Source organism: Citrus clementina, unplaced genomic scaffold (genome assembly GCF_000493195.1).
Source record: "Citrus clementina cultivar Clemenules unplaced genomic scaffold, Citrus_clementina_v1.0 scaffold_7, whole genome shotgun sequence".
Classification (NCBI taxonomy): Eukaryota; Viridiplantae; Streptophyta; class Magnoliopsida; order Sapindales; family Rutaceae; genus Citrus; species Citrus x clementina.
Genome location: NW_006262075.1, coordinates 17,359,811 through 17,376,570, shown reverse-complemented (window position 1 = coordinate 17,376,570; position 16,760 = coordinate 17,359,811). Strand labels below are relative to the sequence as shown.

At 31.9% G+C, this 16,760-nt stretch overlaps 1 protein-coding gene and 1 pseudogene across 1 annotated transcript; both read right to left on the bottom strand.

The window, feature by feature from the left end:
• Positions 1-3,909: 3,909 nt before the first annotated feature.
• Positions 3,910-6,144, bottom strand: LOC18037165 (subtilisin-like protease SBT1.2). The gene has a single exon (XM_006427816.2). It carries the CDS (start codon positions 6,142-6,144, stop codon positions 3,910-3,912), a length of 2,235 nt encoding a protein of 744 aa, XP_006427879.2.
• Positions 6,145-7,241: 1,097 nt separating this feature from the next.
• On the bottom strand, positions 7,242-8,767 carry LOC18037164 (annotated as a pseudogene).
• Positions 8,768-16,760: the final 7,993 nt, after the last annotated feature.

The following is a 16,760-nucleotide window of genomic DNA, read 5'->3' as shown; positions in this document are numbered from 1 at the left end:
TTACTTTTGTAAAAGAAGTTGGATGGTTTGAGAATCATTCTTTTGTTTTTCTTTTAACTCTCTTATCTCAAGTTTAATGTCTTTGATTTCTTTCTGAAGATCTTGGATATTGGGGATTGTCTTTTTTGTTTTCTTTTTGTCCAAAATTTTAGTAAGATCATAAGAACTCTTTTTAACAATTGAAATTATATATATATATATATATATATAAATATATAAATGTTTCAATCCAATATTTTAAAGTGCGAGAAAATTTAAAAAAATTTTAAAATTACATGATTTTAAAAGTTTAAAACTATAAATCTTTCAAACCGTACGATTTTAGAATTTTTCCATACTTTTCCACACTTTAAAATTTTAGAACATAAAACTATTATATATATATATTAATTTCTATGAATTATTATAGTAAAAAGATATAATAGTACAAAATAATTTTGTGTGACTAATTCTGAAACACGTAAGTGTACAATGAGTTGTTCTTTATATCGCCCTTTGGCTCATTGTCATTGCTCTGATAAACTTGAAGCCTTGTGGCCTGCGCCTATGGGCGGAACTTAGGTCAAGTCTATGGTGGCTCCAATCACCCTGGGCCAGAAAAGGTTACATGACAGTTAAAGTTTTGAAGTGGAAATTTTACCATGTCTATATGAAATTTAAATTGGCCCCGTATTTTTACATTATTTTCTTTTATCTAACCATATTTTGTGATTCCTCCATTCTAGCCCTCGCTACTAGCCTCCTCAATTTTCCTGATATGACGTTACATCTTACTTTAGTTTTTCTCTCTTATGACTTCCATTGAACCAAAATCTTGGTTCTGCCACTGCATGCTTGTGTCGAAACGTAGATCAATTTCAAATTAATCAAAACTATCTCAAAAGATGACACATTTATTTATATTATTCTCTAAAGACCCTAATATAGTAAAAATTTTCGGTAATTATAATGTTGGCACCAAACTAATCCTATTGCTTTGAGGAGGTTAATTGTAACTTAATAAAAGTGTAGTTACAAAATAATCGTTTTGATTTAATTATCCTTAGTGAAACTAATATAAAAGTAAACGTGTGTGCTTCATCAATAATTAATTAATGGATTATGTCAAATCCTATGTATGGTATTGATAAAAGAGATAGATATGATATCAAAAACTAGTATATATATTTATGTAGTATTGAAAATATTCAAGGTTATCTTAAAAGATTAAAGAATAAGACATTGTCCCAAGCAACTTTAAAATAATATTTTATTCTAACTTAAACCTTTAATGTAACATAGCACATATTTTTTGTAATTTACAAATTATTATTACCATGTGGAGACAAGTACTTTAATACGAGACTAAGAAAAATTATAACTTATTATAATCTGAAGTTTATTTTTATCTATAACTCAAATTGGAATTAAACTTTTTTATGATTACATGAAAATTATTTCTACAGAGAGTATTAGTACAAAAAGATTTACCGTAAGTAATAATCATCTAAGCTTCGATTTGGCATAACTGTTTCCTCCACCCCAACTTCTTTTACCTCCAGTTTCATAAAAGCTAAACCTTGCACATTTTCTCGGTTAACTTTGAGAGATGAATTACATGAAGGATTATTTTATAGATAATATGTATTAGATTTCCTTCCATCTCCACAGTGAAGTGATTACCAAACTTTACGTACATTAGTAAAGAGTCATTAGGTTCTTGATGGATAGAACGTTAAGAAGATAATTTTGTTCAATCAATAACTTCAAATATTCACATGGAATGACAATAAAAAGAAAAAAATACGTTCATTGCTGTGAACGTGTTTAGCAATTGATTAATTTTGCTATGATAACAAGTTTTATTTGTCTAGAAATAAAATAATGATGTAATAAAACCTTTTAATTGAGGATTATTTGGTTTTTTTAGGAGTGTGTAAAGTAAAACTCTAATTTTCAAAATTTATCAAAATAGTTTTAAGGTGCAAATAACCAACTTTTATCAAATTACATAGTATAATCATATAATCTTATATAAGAATCACATGAAGATATCATGCATTCTCCTATGTATATATAATAGAAATCAATATCATTACGTGATATTAGAGATGGCCAATGGGTCAGACGGCAGGTGGCACGACATGGCCACAGCACGCATCCCGTACATCATAGCACAACACAATACAAGCACATTTTGGTAAGACATGCGACACGGCATAGTATGCACTGAGACTGGGTTGGATTGGAATATGTTTCACTTTTTAATGAAAATAAACTTTAAATTTTATAATTTTACAAATAATTTGAAATAGAATCTTTTAATATATTTTATTAGCATAGGGTTTTTAAATTCATTTAATTCTTATTTTAAAAAAAACTCTAGTTGTTTTATGTTTATAATTTATTAAATGAATAGATGATATCATGATTTTAATAATAAAATTATAAATATCATGACTTTATAAAATGTATATATTAATGTTATTATGAATTATGATTTATAACTTTATGTAAGTTTAAGTTAACAATTAAACTAACAGTTAAGAAAAATTTATTGTTGTTGTTAAGTATTAAAAAAGAATTTTAATACCATAGAGTTCAACTTAGTAGTAAGTATTACATTCTCTCACTATTATTAATTTATTATTATTAAATATGGACCTTGGTTTTGAACTTTTGATTCTATTAAGTTTGAATAAAGAACATGGACAAAAAAAAAAGGTATATCGGCTAGAAAAAAGTACGCTAACAACTTGGTATGCACTCTAAAAAAAATGCTCGTCATGCTTTTTTTATAAGGCACGGCACAACACACTTGGGCATGACACGTGCCAGGCTGGGCTTTAGCAAAAATTTAGGTACAACACAGCACGATGCACATGGTGGAGATTGCATGCACGAGCACGAGTCTGCATGAGCTTTCCTTTGATGGCTGACCCAACTCGTTGGGCATCTCTATATGATACACAAATGACAAGAATCAATTTATTATAGAGTGGGACTATTGGCAACCCTCTAAATACCTCTTAAAACCATTTTAATTATTTTATAATTTTAGCCTTTATTAAAATTATATAATAAGATAATTTCTAATTAAACCCCCACTCAAAATTCAAATAATTTTTTTTTATTTTAGAAATAAAAAAAGTTGGTTTGTTCTCTAATTTTCGGGTGAGGAATTTACCATTGATGGCTATAATAGAGAGAATGAAAACTCATTATTATTTTTTAAATGAATGAGACCCGGTTGTTGAAATTGAGTTTAATAATAAAAGTGAGCGAATGGAGTTTACACAATAAATTTTATTTAAGGGTATTTTTATCATTGACAGAGGTGTTAAAAGAATTTTATAATTTTTTAAAATATTTTAGTGAGGTTAATAAAGAAAAGGAGTGTAAAAGATATTCAGAGAGTTACCAATAGTCCCACTCTTCATTATATGATGCATATATGACAAAACATCAACACCAATATAACACACACTTATGGCAAGAATCAAGACTATTGACGTGTCTATGTACATTTATTTGATAAATCCCTCATTTATAATGTTTGATTATTTTTTTATGTTATTTTATAATATTTTTGTAAAATAGCATTTGAGGCATTGAAACAATAAAAGTGTAACTTTAGTTTCTTACATTGTCACAATATCACTACTCTTGAGCTTGCTTACATAGTATAGTTGGGAGAGTTTTTGTCCCCTTTGAGAGAGTGTACAAGGGACGAGCAAGCCATATCATTCACCAGTCATCTAATAATATACGAACAAATGTATATTCATTAAGAAAATGACCAATAATAAGGCGAGAGAAAAACAAATTCACGGCACATGGCTTAATTTTGTTAGATGGTACTGTGGTGGTCGTTCCATATATGAATTTTTCATTGCTGTTGTATCCCCAGGTAGCTAATTGCAGTGTTCATTACTCAAAACTTACAGCAATAGGGCTCCTCACAGTATGTTGAGTTGAAACCCAGCTTAAATATCCTTGGGCATAAGATGCACTTGTTTTCTGGCTTCTAGTGAATGTTATCGAGTATGTCACCTTTTGATTTCTTTCCGTAAAAGATATTTCATTAGGTTGTACGCTAATCTCTACTCCTTCTGGGGCAACAATCTGATGAGTGTAGGATGAATTAGCTTCGCCCACGTTTGTTATTGTCCTATTATATGTTTGAGGGCTAGACCCCAATTTGATAGAAAATGAAGGATAATTTAGCTCTGCTTCAGCAATGCTTGGCACTTTTGAACATTGCACGTCATGATCCACAATGGTTTGTACCTGTTGGTCTGTGTAATTCAAGCCACATAAATAAGGAACATAATCATCGGGCTGGATATCGTAAATAAGCCCTGGATCATTTGTTTTTGATGGGTTAACGTGGCCTGCACCAACAGCAAATAAATCAGCTGGTAGAAGATTGTAGTTATTAATAATTGGCTTGCCTTCAAGATTTACTATATCAGCAGTAGTCATGATGGCGGATTTTATAGCAGCAGGTGACCAGTCAGGATGGGTGCTTTTGAGCAAAGCTGCAATACCGCTAAGATGCGGGCAAGACATTGACGTGCCATCTGCAATCTCAAATGTGGCTTTTGTTTTTGTTATGTTTTCCTGAGAAGATGGCCAGGCAGCTAATATGCTCACACCGGGTCCAATAATATCTGGCTTCAAGATTCCAGGGCTTACTTTGTTGGGTCCTCTTGCTGATAGACTGGCAACTTCAGGTGCAGATTTCTTGTTGCCTGTTCTTAATAATATTGCAACAGTTGGTGACGGTGTTGAATTTATATAAGCTTTAATACTCTCCCCAGTTGCATAACCTACTTGCACTGCTGGAAGTACATGTGTTTCGAGTATAGCACTATAAGCATCAAACTTGTCACTTATTAGAATCATGGCAGCACCACCAGCTTCCTTGACATAATATTCCGTTTCATTTCTCCTCATATTTCCATCTCTCTCGCATACCACTACTTTGCCTTTGACATCAATATTATTTAAAGATCCTGGCAAGCAAAATGCTGCCGATGAATTCCTCCCGCCAGGGTAAACAAGAGGCAATTGCATGGAAGTGAAATTGACCAGCATGAAAAGGATTTCGACGTCATATGTTGCATGATTTCCTAGCTGTGCCGATGCAACTATGCTTCTATCAGTGGTGCTTGCTCCCACAGTAAGAATCCATGGAGCCCCATTAGTTGAACTACTAGGATCCGGTCCCTTATTCCCTGCCGCACAGCTCACAAAAATGCCATTTCGAACAGCAGTAAATGCTGCTGATGCAATTGGATCATCATAAAATGCTAAAGGAGGAGAACCATATGAAATCCAAATCACATCAACACCGTCTTGAACAGCAGCTTCTATTGCAGCAGCAATTCTACTCTGAAAACCTTCCTGATGTTTTCCATTACCAGTTTTGTATATTGCTAAGTGAGCTAAAGGTGCCATGCCTACTGCAGTCCCATTGGCCAAACCAAACGTATTGGCACCACTCACGAAATTCCCAGCGGCCGTGCTTGCCGTGTGGGTTCCATGCCCCATATCATCAACAGCTGGCTCACCAATGCTACTAAGGAAATTTCTTACCCCAATTACCTTGTTATTACAAGTCGCCCCTTCTAATTCACATTTCCCTTTCCACTTTGCTGGTGGTGGCGGCATTCCTTCATCACTAAATGAAGGGTGATCGGGTTTCACTCCTGAGTCTATTACTCCAATAATAACTCCTTTACCCAAATTTGAATCTTTCCACAATCCTGAATTTTGATTCAAACCCAAGAATTTAGGGCTGTTTGTTGTATGTGTTCCCAGATACGTTTCAACATGGGCTGATATAAAACCCTTCTTTGTTTCCATGGCCTTCACTTCCTCTGCTGTCAGCCTGGCAGCAAAACCTGACATCACATTCTTGTAGCAATACAGGATGCGTGATTGATGATGATCATCGGCTGGTGATTTTGAGACGGTAGCCGGCAAGAACGAATGGTACCATCTTTCTAAATCTTTTTCCGTGGAGAAAGTACCCTGCTCTGGCTTTTGCACACGAACAATGTACGTCTGTAATACATTTGCACCGATCTCATTGCCCGTCACAGCAATCGCCGGGTAGAAACTGAATAAAAAAATTAGATTTATTAAAAGAGAAGCCATTTCCACTTAACACTTTCTAACTCTTGTTCTCAATTAATGTTTTGAGTTAATGTAGGAATCTCATTCACGTATATATATATATGCACTGCCTCTTAACTAGAAGTCGGTAGCACAGTTGTGAATTTATAGCTAATGTAGGTGCTAACTACCGCTAACAAAATATAACATATAACAGTTTAGATCATTAACCTATAATTAATATAGAAAATATGATCATGTCATGTCACGCTGGGCTGTTGGCATAACCGCACCAATTACCATAGTTTCAATTTGCAAGCATGGATTCCGGATTCTGCTCCAGTACATTAATGTCGTTTACAATATAACAGTTCTCTCTTATTAGATTTTGTTATGCTTTTTTTTAACCCAATTTCGTCTCTACAAATTACAACCAAAGACGGAGTTTCATTGTTTTGATTAAACTGTGATTCTATGTTTATTGTTTATCTTTTCTCCAATCGTGTAAAATAAATGTCAATATGTCAAGAGATTATTGTCTATTAGTGTAATTAATTAAATAATTCATTCTGTCATAAATAAAATTTAAATTCAAACCCGACAAAATTATTAATCAAGTTGGCGCGAACACGACTCATGGTGTGTTTGTGACTGAGGTAAACACTAACTACTGTAATTTGGAAGTTATGTTAATATGATTTTTCACTTCTATAATGAAAAATCTATTATATCTTTAATAATTTAATTAAAATTATTATTTAAAATTTACATTTACTATATATTACTAACTTTTGTTTCATACTTATAGCTTTTTTTTCACAGTACCTTAATTCCAAACGCACCCTCAAATAATTCAAACCCTTTTTTTCCGGTGTAACAACGTAATTGGCCACAAAGACTTCGAATTCATGAATATTAAACACCTAAAATAATAGTGTGCAGAAAAAGCTGATGAAATTGAAAAAAAAAAAAACATTGAAAGGATCAAATTATTAAAAAAAAAAAATTAACCCACACACCCTAATTCCAAACAAAGAATTAAAAGCAAACAACTGATAAGACTTTGCACATTGCCACCCAAAATACAATTATTAAGTTGGGAGAAGACTTATTAACTCAATTGCTTGCAATGTGGGATATTACACTGATTGATCTTGTCTTCTTAACAAAATGGACCTTATAAATTCATCCAATCCTTTTAAAGAGGAGCCTCTGTCATCTCCATCCTCTGTCATTGATGCCCTTATTTGCCTTCCAATTTTTTCAGCTTTCTCCTTCATTTCTTGCCCCTTCCCTGCCTTGTCCATCACCATTTCTATCACATTTTTCACCTCATGTCCTACAATCGTGCTTTGAACTCCTCTTGTCATCTCTACAGCCACCCCCATTTCCTCAACAAGCATCTTTGAATTATAAGTCTGCTCTGCTGCTATTGGCCAACCAATCGTAGGCAATCCTTGGCTTAAACTTTCCAACACTGAATTCCAGCCACAATGGCTCAAAAATGCTCCTGTTGATTTGTGTGACAAAATCTCCAACTGCGGTGCCCAGTTTCTCACCAACAAGCCTTGTTTAATTTCTTTGATTCTTTCTTCAAATCCTTCAGGCAACCATTCTGATCTAAATTCAGCTCTCAGGTCAAAACCAACCGGTGGCGTAATGACCCAGAGGAAAGATTTAGCACTTGCTTCCAAACCAATGTCCAGTTCCATCATTTGGGATGAACTTATGGTATTTTGTGAACCAAATGAAATGTGAAGAACAGAGGCAGGATCATGTAAATCAAGCCACTCAATGATCTTCTCAGGATTTTTACTCCAGGTTTTTTCCCTGAATGCTGATTGTAAATTGAAGAACATGAAGGCGCTGATGAGGACGATTTCTTGAGATAAGATTGAGGAAGTAGAGGTCCAATGGCCCAAACAGGAAGCTTTATGTAGTTTCTAAGCCATTGCAATGCTCCAGGTTCAATGTCTTCAGCAGTATTACACAACATCCCATAAGACTCGAATGACTGTGTAATATTTGGCTGCATAAACTTAGACCAATCATCACTACCACCAGCCATTCTCAAATACTTATGCAACTGAGTGATATGAAAATGACATCTTTCAGGAAACCCTGGCAGGGTAAACTCATCAGAGTTTGTTTTCTTTTGAGGAAGATTAAGCCACATAGATGTATAAGCTAAGGTGACATATGCTCCACCAGTAGCAAAAGTAACATTAGTACTACCTGCACTTTTTGCAACATCCACAGCCCATCCAAAGAAAGTATCTGTTATTATACAAATTGGAGGCTTGCCTGCTTTCTCTTTGATGTCCATTAAAAGGTTATATAAGGGGGTCTTGGGGCTTTGTGATGAAGTAAAAAAATTGATGATTAGATCCAAAGACAAGTTCTCGGTGTTTTCAGTGTTTGGTGGTAAGCCATGATCAGAGCTACAGAAAGGAAGCTCAACAAGGTTGATGTTGAATTTTTCTGGGGAATTGGGGTTAGCAGAGGAAATGGTATTCTGAAGGTATTGGATATTGAGAGGAGTATTGGCAATGGTTATTTTGAAGCCAGTGCTTCGGTGGATTTGCTTTGCTAGAGCTAAGAATGGAATGAGATGGCCATGAGCCATCAATGGTAGCATCCCTATGTGCTCATTTTCGCTGCCCATTTTGAGTGCTTCGTTTCAATTTTGGCTCAAAACTACTGAAATTGTCTGGAGACTAAAGAGAATAAAATTGGAATTATATTTATTATTCTGCCCGAAACGGATCTTCAGGAGACAAATTTAAGATAAAATGCTGGCACGTGGCCAATTCAATCATTCTAAAGATCTTTACCACATGTAGTCACGTGTTTCACTAGATCAAACTCTTATTTTATGGGGGCCTGCTGTCTGGATTTGCACAACTTCAGAAACTCATAACCACAAACAAAAAAAATAAATGTCACTCGTCTGATTAATTATTAGAAAATCAAGATGCTAAATGTTTTAATAATATTTGCTCGCAGTTTTTTGGAAGTTGGCAAATCGACCGAGATTGAAGATAGCAATCTGAATTTTGTAACCCAACTATCCGAAAAGAGCACTGTTATTTGAATAAAAAAGGTTAAACAAAATATTAATGTTTAGCCAAATACCCCCGTGAGAACGTTAAAGAAGAACAAAAGACATCAAATAATCTTAATCATCCCGTTCCTAGTTAAACGAAGAACGCAATGGCTGCAAGTTGCTGCTATAGTTGCTGCTGTTTTTGTTTCTCTCCAAATATTGGTTAAATTAATGAATTTTGATACAAGTCTTGACTTTGTTTCAATTTCGAGTGGGACTGTTTTCTTTTTTAATATTTGATTATGCATTGAAGTAGTAGTATGAGATAAAGAAGGGGTGTTTTGAGTTTATCTTACCTATCAAAGGCCGCAAATCTTTTTCACGACAGAGGGTTTTTAACAATATTTATGGTATGAACGAGTACAAGTATTGTTTAAAAAATAAAGAATTGGTTTGCTCTAGTTTATTTGTCTAATTACAGTTTATTTTTATGTTATTTTGTGCATTTGAACACGTGACGAAATGGGATTTGTTGTTGCAACAAATCTATAGGGAAGTTATTGGTGAGGCTTTGTGGGTATCCAAAGAAGGAAGAGTAGAACCATTAGAACCCCTCAAATATCCTTATCAAACCCCTTCACTTAAAATACCTCACTACATAATTCCCAAATGATACTATCTTTAAGCCCTCATAATTTGATTTTGGAAACACCTTTCGTGTGCACCCCATCTCTTTCTCTTTGTTTAGTAGCAAACAATTGCTTTTTAAATCATTTGCTCATCATCATCAATCAATCTTTCACTCTTTCTATTTGTCATTCCAAATTTGAACAAAAATCTCTATATTTTTCTCCTCTCCCGTAATTATTCTTTGGAACAGAAAGGAAAAAAGAAAATTGCAATTGAATCTAGCATTGTAATAATTAAATTATGGATATTCTTTCAACTTCTGAGCACTAAATATTTTTTGGAAAAGAAGATTGGGTAACTCTTTTAAAGTTGATTAATTTTAAGACTTGAAAAGAATCAAACGTGACTAAATAAACTTACACTTAATGAGAAGAAAAATGAAAGATAAAAAGTTGTAAGCATTAAATAATACGCATGATATAGTTGATGATATTTAAAGATATAATTGCTGTAAAATTTTATTGAGAGAGGAATTATCAACAAAAATTTTAAAAAACAATAGTGAATTAATGGCCATCTTTAAAAAAGAAGAAAAATCATATAATTTATCTGCGATTAAATTAGAAAAGAAATGATAGTTATTTTAAAATTTGTCAGTAGTCTTTCTATGTAATTTTAAAAAGGGATAAAATTGTAAGTCTATGAGAGGGGTTTCATAAGGGTTTTTGAGGGGAGCCAGTAGCATCACTCAAGAGAGAATTTGATTCGGATGATTCAGTTTCAGTAGAGGAATGACGATTATGAATTGCAAAGTATTTGGGCTGAATTTTATAGTTCTTTCATGGGCTTTGGCATGCCATTGCTTGTAAATGGATAAAAATGTGTTGGTGGGCTAATGGGCTCGGGCCTTCTTTTGGGAATTAATGGACTCAGACTTTAAGAAAGTATCGTTACCATTTTGAAAGAAAAAGAAGTTTGCAATTTTATTCCGGATTCAGCTGCGGGACCACCGTATCACTACTTTTATCTTTAGTGCCAGTACTGCTGTAAATTTTTATAAAATCTTTTTTACTCATTTTTATTCACAAATATTAAGTTAATCCTTCAACGGCTAATCAATGGCAATCGACAACTATGGTTGGTCGGAAAAGACAGAGGGAATTGTGGAGAGCAAAACCCAAGTGGTGGGGTTACCAAAAATTGACGAAATTGCGACAATTCTGCGGCTTTTCACGGCTTCAATCGGCAGCTTTCCAAACGCTTTCTGGTGACAAGGATGGCATGGAGATGACCAGCGTCGCACGAGCTTCCGATAGGTACCAACCTGTTAACATAAATATTTCTTTAATATTGATTTTGATGATAATAAACTTGATTAAGATTGATTTAAAAGCTCAAATTACTCTTTCATATAGTTTTCATACTATAAAGGCTTTATATTCAATAAAAAGTAATTTTATGATCTTCGTGATTAATGTTTTAAATTGAAAAAGTTTTGAGAACTTTGAAATTAGAAAATATTGCTTAAAATTCTAGAAATGGACTTATTTGATAAGTTTTATAAAGTTTTGGGTCATAGTATAACTTTATAAAATTTTGGGGCCAAATTGTAATTTTATAAAATAATTCGCTGTAGCAGTCACTGTATCAAACGACTAACCGACATCGAGCAGAATTGAAAAATAGCCTCTGGACACTAACGGCGATCCGACAATTTGAAAATTCAACCCAACGGTTAGATTGACCAATCAAAACAGTGATCTGACATCTAGTTAACGGCGATCCAACAGTGAGAAGAAAGTCAATAACGGCTAGTTTTCAGCTCCAACTATAAATAAATTCAATCAAATTCAAACTTCAACGATTCAAACAATTGTCATTGAGCAAATTATTGAGCATACAAATTTTATTGAGCCTTAAATTCTTGTATTTATTTCATTTACTCACACTTTGGATTTTCATTTTGTAATCAAACAAATTGTGTGAGAGTGATTTATTTTGCAATATTCTTTAAAATCAAAGTGTGAAATTGTAAGTGTTGGGATACACTTGGGTTAAGAGATTGGGAATAATCTCTTAGTGTAAAGGTTTATTGACACGTTGGAAGTCAATTGTAAGAGCGGTAGAAGCCTTGGAGGCTTGCTTAGTGGAATCCTCAAGCCCAGTGAGCTTGGAGGCATAGATGTAGGCACGGTTAGCCGAACCACGTAAAAATCATGTGTTTGATTTCTCTTCCCTTACTCTTTTATTATTTTGCTTGATTAAATTTATTATTTTTATTCTTATTAAGGCATTAGATAAAAATTGTTGTGCGGTTTGTTTTGCATAATTTTTTATAACCCAATTCACCCCCCTCTTGGGTTGCATAGATGATATTTCACAACCTTGGCTGGTGGAGTGGCCAAAAATGGAAACGGAATCCGAGTCGGGTTCACGGGTTCGGGTCGGGCCTGTTCTTTTTGCGACAAGGATGGCATGGAGATGACCGGCGTCGCACGAGCTTCCGTTAGGTACCAACCTTGGTTGGTGGAGTGGCCGGAAATGGAAACAGAAACGGAATTCGGGTCGGGTTCGCGAGTATTGTGATAAAGAGAGGGGTATTGTGATACAAGTGCAATATGAAATAAAAATTTATAAATAATAAATAGCATAAGGTGCTAACTAAAATGTTCATATGGATGCAGTGGAAATTAACTTAATATTTGTAAAGTAAAATTTAAATAAAAATAAGTGAAATGAGTTATATGAAAATTTACAACAGTGCTGGCACAAAAGACAAAAGTAGTGGTACAATACCACTGTGGTACCGTAACTGGATCCATTTTTTCCGTTATTAAAACAAAATTGTGCTAAGTTCGAGGAGAGTATGGAATTTTGCTTTTCCCACCTTTGATAATAATAATATAAACCAAATGCCACGGTAAATATAGTAAGGTTGGATCCCAAAATACCTTTGTATTATAAAAAAAGATTTTCTGTGTGTGTTTGAACTTTTCAATATATACGTCCAATGATATTAGTGACTCTACATTATATCACTTATAAGTACAAGTAATCAAAGCAAAAATAAATAATAATATCAAAATTTTTATTCTCATTTATTGTATTAACATTTTTGTTTTCACTCCTATAATTACATCATGTGGCATTAAGTTTGTATGACAAATTTATGTGGATGATAAAATTGTCTTTGGAACACTGCTCAATAAAAAATTAGGAGTTCTGAATTTTTGAAATGACTATTGTTCTTAGACTAAAAGTAGAGTATATATATAATATCTACATTCTATGTAATTAGCTTTTTTTTTAATTAATAATGATATATTGAGTCGGATTAAATATGAAATTAAATTAATAAAATATAACCCCATAAAAATATGTAATATTGATAGCTAGCCTGAATAAATATGCTGAACATAAAAAACTACAAGACATATGAAATAAAATGCCTATTTGGTATAGTTTAATGGCTATAAGTGCTTATTTAATTTCATAAACTCTTTTCAATATTTTTTTTTGTTGTTTGGATTTTTTTTAATTAGTTTTTTTAAGATTAAATAAATTATTTTGCTCCTATTAGAAAAAATAAACTCAAAATTTAGAGTTTTGGTAGTAAAGGTTGAAATGATTTTTTAAAATATTAAAATGTCTAAAAATCATTTACTTATTTGACAATCTTTATTCATTTATTTCATAAAAATAACTTTAAAAATTTTATCTATTAAACTAATCGTACAATTTTAATAAAAACTCATATTGACAATTTTAATAAATTTTTTTAGTAAAAACTCCACTAACAAAAGTTCTATTTAAATAATATTTATTTGAAAGGTTATATTGATTAGACAGAAGAAGATAATTAGATAGTGAAGTGGAGAGCACATTTAACAAAATAAAAAAAAAATTCATATATAGAAATAAAGTTTAATGTGTAATGGAACACACGATATAATTATATGGACACACAAAACAACTTACATGCATAATATTATTCTATATGCCAAACTCAAGGGATTATATCAGCATATTTCGGCCGCCCTTAAACTCGACAGCTTTTCAAGTTTTCATATTATCAACTTCTTAGATTCTCAATAATTTGGTCTCCACATCTACCTGGCAAATTTATTGCAATTACAAAAATTAGACATCAACAACGTTTTTTTTTTTTTTGGAGAAGAGGATATCAACAACTTGAAAGAGATAGAATCAGAAATTTTTTATTCAAGAGGGGCAACTACTAATATGCTGTAAATTTAATAAAAAACAATAAATTCATCACTTTATTTTATTAAAATTTACATAATGAGAGAGAGAGTATGTGAGAAGGATAGAGTGCAAGACAAGACTTATATGCATGACAAAATATAACAGAGTCTTATAAATACGTTTTTCTAGAATATGAGTGAAAAGATTGAATAAAAATTTTTATGATAAAATGGACATATTGGTCTTTTTACACTAATAATAGCCCCCCAAAAGAATATGATCTTGGTCAAATGGGTCAAGACTCTCGCGACAAGCTCTATAATGTGACTCTCTTCCCCTAATTTTTATTATTATTTGGTCGATAAGGAGAAAATTTGGCTTTCCGAAGTAGTAATACAAATATATATGCTATAGAAATATCAGAAAGTCTTGGCAAGACTTGAGGCACAACCCAAGTTCTGATAAGTTTTACTATTTATTTATTTATTACTTTTTTTTTTTTTTTTGGTTCAATATGTTGATATTTCCAATTAGAACATTGGCCTTTGCCGTCTTCCCAATTTCCCATTAATGGCCAAAATTGGAGTCACTGCCGGCATACCAAAAGGCTAAATCCATCAATGTTCTTAATAGTTATACTATTACAGAAAAAAAATAAATAATTTTTTTTGGCTGTATATATGCAACGGGTAAAAGCTCGTTTAGTCCCTATATTTTGAAGTTAATACCCGTTTAGTCCCTATATTTTTAAAAATACCTCAAATCATCCCTACCATTAAATTATTGACACTTTTGCCATTATCTTTTGTTCCTTTTAACTTATTTTTATAATATTGCCCTATTATAATAATTTTTTAGACATTATTAAAAAGAAAAAATAACCCTATTATAATAATTTTTTTAGACATTATTAAAAAGAAAAAAATAAATTACCAGTTTAACACCAAAAAATAAAATAAAATAAAATAAAATATATTAATTTTTGTGGAACACACTCTTGAGATAAAATATTAATTTTTCTAAAAAAATTGATAATGTAATTTTTTAAGATATTAATTTTTTAGACATACGTGAGCTTCCACAAAAATTAATATATACCTTTTTTGTTTTTATTTTATTTTTGAGTTTAATTTGATAATTTAATTTTTTATTAATATCAAAAAAAGAAACATTATTATAAAAATGTAATATTGTAAAAGCAAGTTAAAAATAATAAAAAATAATGGCATAAGGGTCAATATTTAGTAGCAGGGATGTTTTGAAGTGTTTTTAAAAATACAGAGACTAAATGGACACTAACCTCATAATATAGGGACTAAACAAACTTTTACCCTATATGCAACTGTATATTTAATTAGTTAAAAAAAAGCGTCCATACACGCACTAAATTATTATTTTTTTCTTTTTTAAGAATCGCCGTATGAACTGGAATTTTTCTCTTTAGCACACATATGGTTGTGACGCAAACAAAGAGTTTAGATTAATCAACCCTTTAAATTTGGAAGAAACCAATAAACAAACGCCACCGAATTTGAATTTTGATCAAGCAATTCTGACATGGAATGTGTGGGACTTATTTAGGAAATAATGATCAACACACAAAACACAAAAACCGAAAAACAAAAAGGGTAATAATAACATCTGGATTTCTAGATTTTTACATTTTCATAAATACGGCTATAATTTGTCTATTTATATCAATTGGGTCCATAAATATTTGTTAAATGACTAAGGTACCAGTCAGGTTACGTGCTTCTATGTTTGTGGTTGAAATTCAATATGGTGAGGCCGTGAGGGTACGTAGGTTATTTAGATTGGAATACTGAGTTAAAAAAAAGTACAACAATATTTTTATGTTGTTTGGGTGATCTTGACCTGCTTATTAATCATGTCAAGAATTTCAAATATTAAAAACTCATGCAATACTAAAGCATTGAAATGGGTCATAATTAATAATAATGTCACCAATTTAACATGTATTTTATAGAGGATGAATAGCGGCCCACATAATATTTAGCAAAAGTTTGACACAATACAAATTTCTTAAAAAATTATCACTAGTACATCTAACCAGACTTCTTTATAAATTGTCACAAAGTTAACATAAAAATGGACACTAATAGACATCAAAGTCCAAACCTTGATAATTATTGAAGGAATTGGATATTTTTGACCTTTTGATAAAAGTCAGCTGGATCTTTGATAATTTCCTTTAATATATTAAAAATAGTATTACTTACTCAAATTATAACAAATTTTGATCCAAAAATGACGAAGAATATTTTAAAATAAAAACAAAAATGACATAGTTCTTTAAATAAATAATAAGAGCAATAAGATATGATTAATCAAATAGTTAGTTGCGCTACAAATGTTCAAGAACTCTATAATTTCAAATCTAACACAATTGTTAAATGGGTACATGACTCGAATTCAGCATGATTAATAATCATGTCGTCTTATGTCAAACAAAATTTAACAACTGTATGTCAGTATTTGTATATATCTAATAAACTAGTCATGTACTCATGTCACATATTACCACCATAGATCTTACAATGTTACTAGGGACTCATGTGCCACAAATATAAAACGTATGTCCTTATATTTGAAATTGTAATCTGTAAAAACTCAAGAACCCAAATGTTAATTAGTTAATACCCAAAATAATAAAGAAATAAAAACATCATTGATTTTCTCTCCCGTTAAAACCGTAAATAAACATCTAAACATCACCCCCACCCCACCACATCCCATCTCTCTTCCTTTTCCTATT